This window comes from Danio aesculapii, chromosome 13, assembly GCF_903798145.1.
Source record: "Danio aesculapii chromosome 13, fDanAes4.1, whole genome shotgun sequence".
Taxonomy (NCBI): domain Eukaryota; kingdom Metazoa; phylum Chordata; class Actinopteri; order Cypriniformes; family Danionidae; genus Danio; species Danio aesculapii.
The window spans coordinates 7218228-7222232 of NC_079447.1; the positions used below are offsets into that span (position 1 = coordinate 7218228).

A 4005-nucleotide genomic window follows, 5' to 3' on the forward strand; every position below is an offset into this window, starting at 1 on the left:
TTCAACTCAAACAAAAAATTTCAACCTGCAAGCAAAGATTCCAGATGTGCAATAAATGACAGCAGAAAAGAGCAAAATTAATGAGTGTGCAATGAAAATTGTGGTAACTGCATAATAGGATAATTGTTTATTTTTTGCAATCCAAAATATTTTATTATCATTGATATAAGTTTTTTTTAATTAAACGTGTTTTTTTATTTGAAATCTTTTATTTTTTAATTACTACATACTTAATTTTTCTTTAAAACTAAATATTTTTGATTGAATAATAAAGAAACAAAACTAACTCCATATTTATAGGGGTACGTTTTCAGAATGAACCAGAATGAACCAGAGTTTGTGCTATGAAAAATCTTAAACTAGTACTTACATGCCAAGCTTTGGCTTGAGTTGATGGTGAAACGCATGGAAAATGGTTATAAAGTAGTTCTCCTCCTGCAGAAAAGCATAAAAATGTAGGTTACAAAAAAAAGAGCTCATTCAAACAGAATTATTATATTTTCTGCGGTCAAACAGATACAATAGATTATTTAGAGATTAATTAAAAAGCAGACGAAAACTTAATTAGGTTAACTAGGCTGAATAGGTTAATTTGGCAAGTCATTGGACAACAGTGGTTTGTTCCTGAAGCCAATCGCAGGGAAAAACCTTCATTCATTCCATCCATTCATTTTCTTTTCAGCTTAGTCCCTTTATTCATCAGAGGTCGCCACTGCGGAATGAACCACCAACTTATCTAGCAAATGTTTTACGTAGCAGATGCCCTTCCAGCTGTAACCCAGTACTGGGAAACACCCATGCACACTCATTCACATACATACACTGTGGCCAATTTAGCTTACCCAATTCACCTATAGCACATGTGTTTGGACTGTGGGGGAAACTGGAGCACCCGGAGGAAACCCACGCCAACACGGAGAGAGCATACAAACTCCACACAGAAACGCCAACTGACCCAGATCGTGCTACCCACTGCGCCTTCGTGAAGCCCCAATCTAAAAATGATAAAATCTAATAATATTGACCTTGAAAATTCATTTAAATAATTTTGTAAGTAAATAAATAAATGATTTTATTCTAAACAAACAAAATAAATGTACTCTCTCTGGAAAAAAAGATCAAGCAAATGTATATATTTACATAATTTGTATAAATTTCTATAAATGTGAACATTTCCTTGCTCTGTTAAACATCCTATGGAAATTGTTAAAGTGCACTCCAAAATAATCTGCATTGTTGTAACCCAACGTTGGGTCAAATATGGAAAAACGCAATCATTATTTTAAAAATGTAATTTAATTTTAATTTAAAAAATAACCCAATGTTGGGTTTGTTTATACTTAACCCAACACTATGTTGTGGTGGCGCAGTGGGTAGCTGGGTATTTCTGTGTGGAGTTTGCATGTTCTCCCCGGTTTGGCGTGGGTTTCCTCCAGGTGCTCCGATTTCCCCCATTGTCCAAAGACATGCAGTAGAGGTGAATTGGGTAAGCCAAAATTGTCCGTGGTGTATGAGTGTGATGTTTTCCAACGATGGGTTGCAGCTGGAAGGGCATCCGCTGCGTAAAACATATGTTGGATAAGTTGGCGGTTCATTCCGCTGTGGCAACCCCGGATTAATAAAGGGACTAGCCGAAAAGAAAATGAATGAATGAATGTGTTGTGAAAACCCAGCATTTTTAGCTAAATAACACTGGAAGCAGTGTATTCACAGAGAGGAGTATTATACTGATTATTATTCATTATTATCAATGTTTTATCCTGAAATGTTGAATGTTAAATGTGCAGTTTATCCTGATTTATTGTGTTTTTTTACTATGTTTACTGTGTTTTTATATACTGTATAATGTATGTTCTTTTTAATGTTAACTTCATAAATGCTTTGGTATACATTTGTCATGTCAATAGGGGAATTACCAACCTACGTCACATGTGTTCAAACGCGCATACCGGTTGCAAAAAAAAGACCGGTTGAAACAGCAAACATGTCGTGTTGTGCGGTAGGATGCCAAAACAGAAAGTCCAACAACAGAAAGCTTAAATTTTACCATACACCACACCGCTTTTAATGCCAACCGCAGACATCTTTGGCTAACAGCCATCAGAGGAGCTGAATGGAGTGATGACCTAATTAAAAATGATTCTGCAATTCTCATTTTATATCAAGTAAGTTCACGCTATGCTGAATCATACACATTACTCGCTGTTGATTGCAGCAATGATTTCAGCAAAAACAGTTACATATGGTGAATTAAACTGCGGACACTGAATGCTCAGAATGAAACGTGAAAATGTAAGTTCACATGCGGTACAGGTGCCGTTCGCCATCAGAATGCAGTTGTTTAGCTTGTTGATGATTACCCAGGCCATATAGTCCCGTCTTCTTTCCTTGTCTTTGGCTAGGCAGATCCTTGGTTTTTAGCACTACATAGTTTTGAATCTGGTAATCGTAGAGCATTATTTCTTGCACATGACCACACCGAACAACATTGTAAGCATCCAAAGACTTGTTGGCCTTTAACTTCTCTCTTGTAAATCACTTGGAGCTTCAATGAGATTGTATATTTGGGGCTGGATGCTTGGCCATTTTGTCCTATCCAATATCCATTGGGAGCGTGCTATCGCAGATGGATCTGTCAGATGAACGCCGCTCACTTTAACGTTAATTTTGCAGAATAACTGTGCTTATCACTGGGTGACAAGCTGTTATAATACGCTGAAAGCATTATGTAAATGATATATATATATATATATATATATATATATATATATATATATATATATATATATATATATATATATATATATATATATATATATATATGTGTGTGTGTAATCAATATAACTTCTTAAATCTCTAATACAACAACAAACTCTGTACCGCATCGGATATCTTTCCCATGCTGTAAATGCTAGCGCTCCCGTTTTTTTCTGCAGCCTCGCTGCGCGCGCATCCTGAATGTTTATAAAGCAGTAATTCGTCTATTAAGCAATTTTTTTATTTGGGAGAGAGAAAATATACTGATTATTATTTATTATTACTGTTTTATCCATAGATGTTGATTGTTAAATGTAGTTTATTCCGAAATTTTATTTGTATTTTCTATTTAAATATTATTTATTTATTTTATTCATTTTATACTATTACTACTTACTATGTTTACTATGTTTCTTTAAATATGTATGTGTATGTTCTTCTTAATGTCAACTTTATAAATGCTTTGCAACATTTGCCATGCCAATAAAGCAATTATTGAATTGAGAGAGAGAGAGAGAGAGAGAGAGAGAGAGAGAGAGAGAGAGAGAGAGAGAGAGAGAGAGAGAGAGAGAGAGAATCCACAGGCACACCACACACTCCTTCAGTCAGTTTTTCGAGGCTCTTCAGCTTTGCAGGTTCATGACGGCCGAAAGAAAGAGCGCGAAAACACACACACGCACGCACACACAATACCTTGATTTGAATTTCCTCCAGAAGCGATGGGGGCGGCGCGGTGCTCAGACAGGCGGACGCGGGGCTGAAGTGCAGCAGGAGCGACGCTGGTGTGGAGCTGGAAGCGGGGCTGGTGTGGAGCTCTCCGCGGTGCTGAAACCGGTCCCACAGCGACATTCATCGACGTGAATGCAAGACCGACGGGGGAAATTCACATCCAGCCTGCGAGGACAGCATGAGGAGGGTTTTCATGCCCACACCGCTGCTCTTACTGAGCTGTTTCGGAGCGTCGTGGGTCTTGGCTGGTAAGTTCGCGATATTAATGCACAATAAAATGGAGCATGCATTTAATTGCACGTGCTTTTATATGTATTACATCTAATCGGGGGTGGAAACGTATATAGTTGTGGTCATGCAATGACTGAGTGCCTCGTGGAAAATATAAAGCATGCAAACCATTCCGTCATGCTTGATCTGGGAAGTATTAAAGCATTAATACACACCTGTTGAATCATAACACACATACATCATAAAATAATGTGTGCAAATAGAAGTTATTAATATGGTCAAACTATT

General features: G+C 37.2%; 1 protein-coding gene across 2 annotated transcripts in view; it reads left to right on the plus strand.

Moving 5' to 3' along the window:
- The first annotated feature begins 3380 nt into the window (after positions 1 to 3380).
- The window catches only part of fndc5a (fibronectin type III domain containing 5a), a 34174-nt gene continuing 33549 nt past the window's right edge, over positions 3381 to 4005 (plus strand). For both annotated transcript variants that reach the window (XM_056471612.1, XM_056471611.1), the window contains exon 1: positions 3381 to 3734. In XM_056471612.1, the coding sequence (XP_056327587.1) occupies positions 3665 to 3734 (70 nt within the window). In that variant the 5' untranslated portion in view covers positions 3381 to 3664. The remainder of the gene's footprint in view (positions 3735 to 4005) is intronic.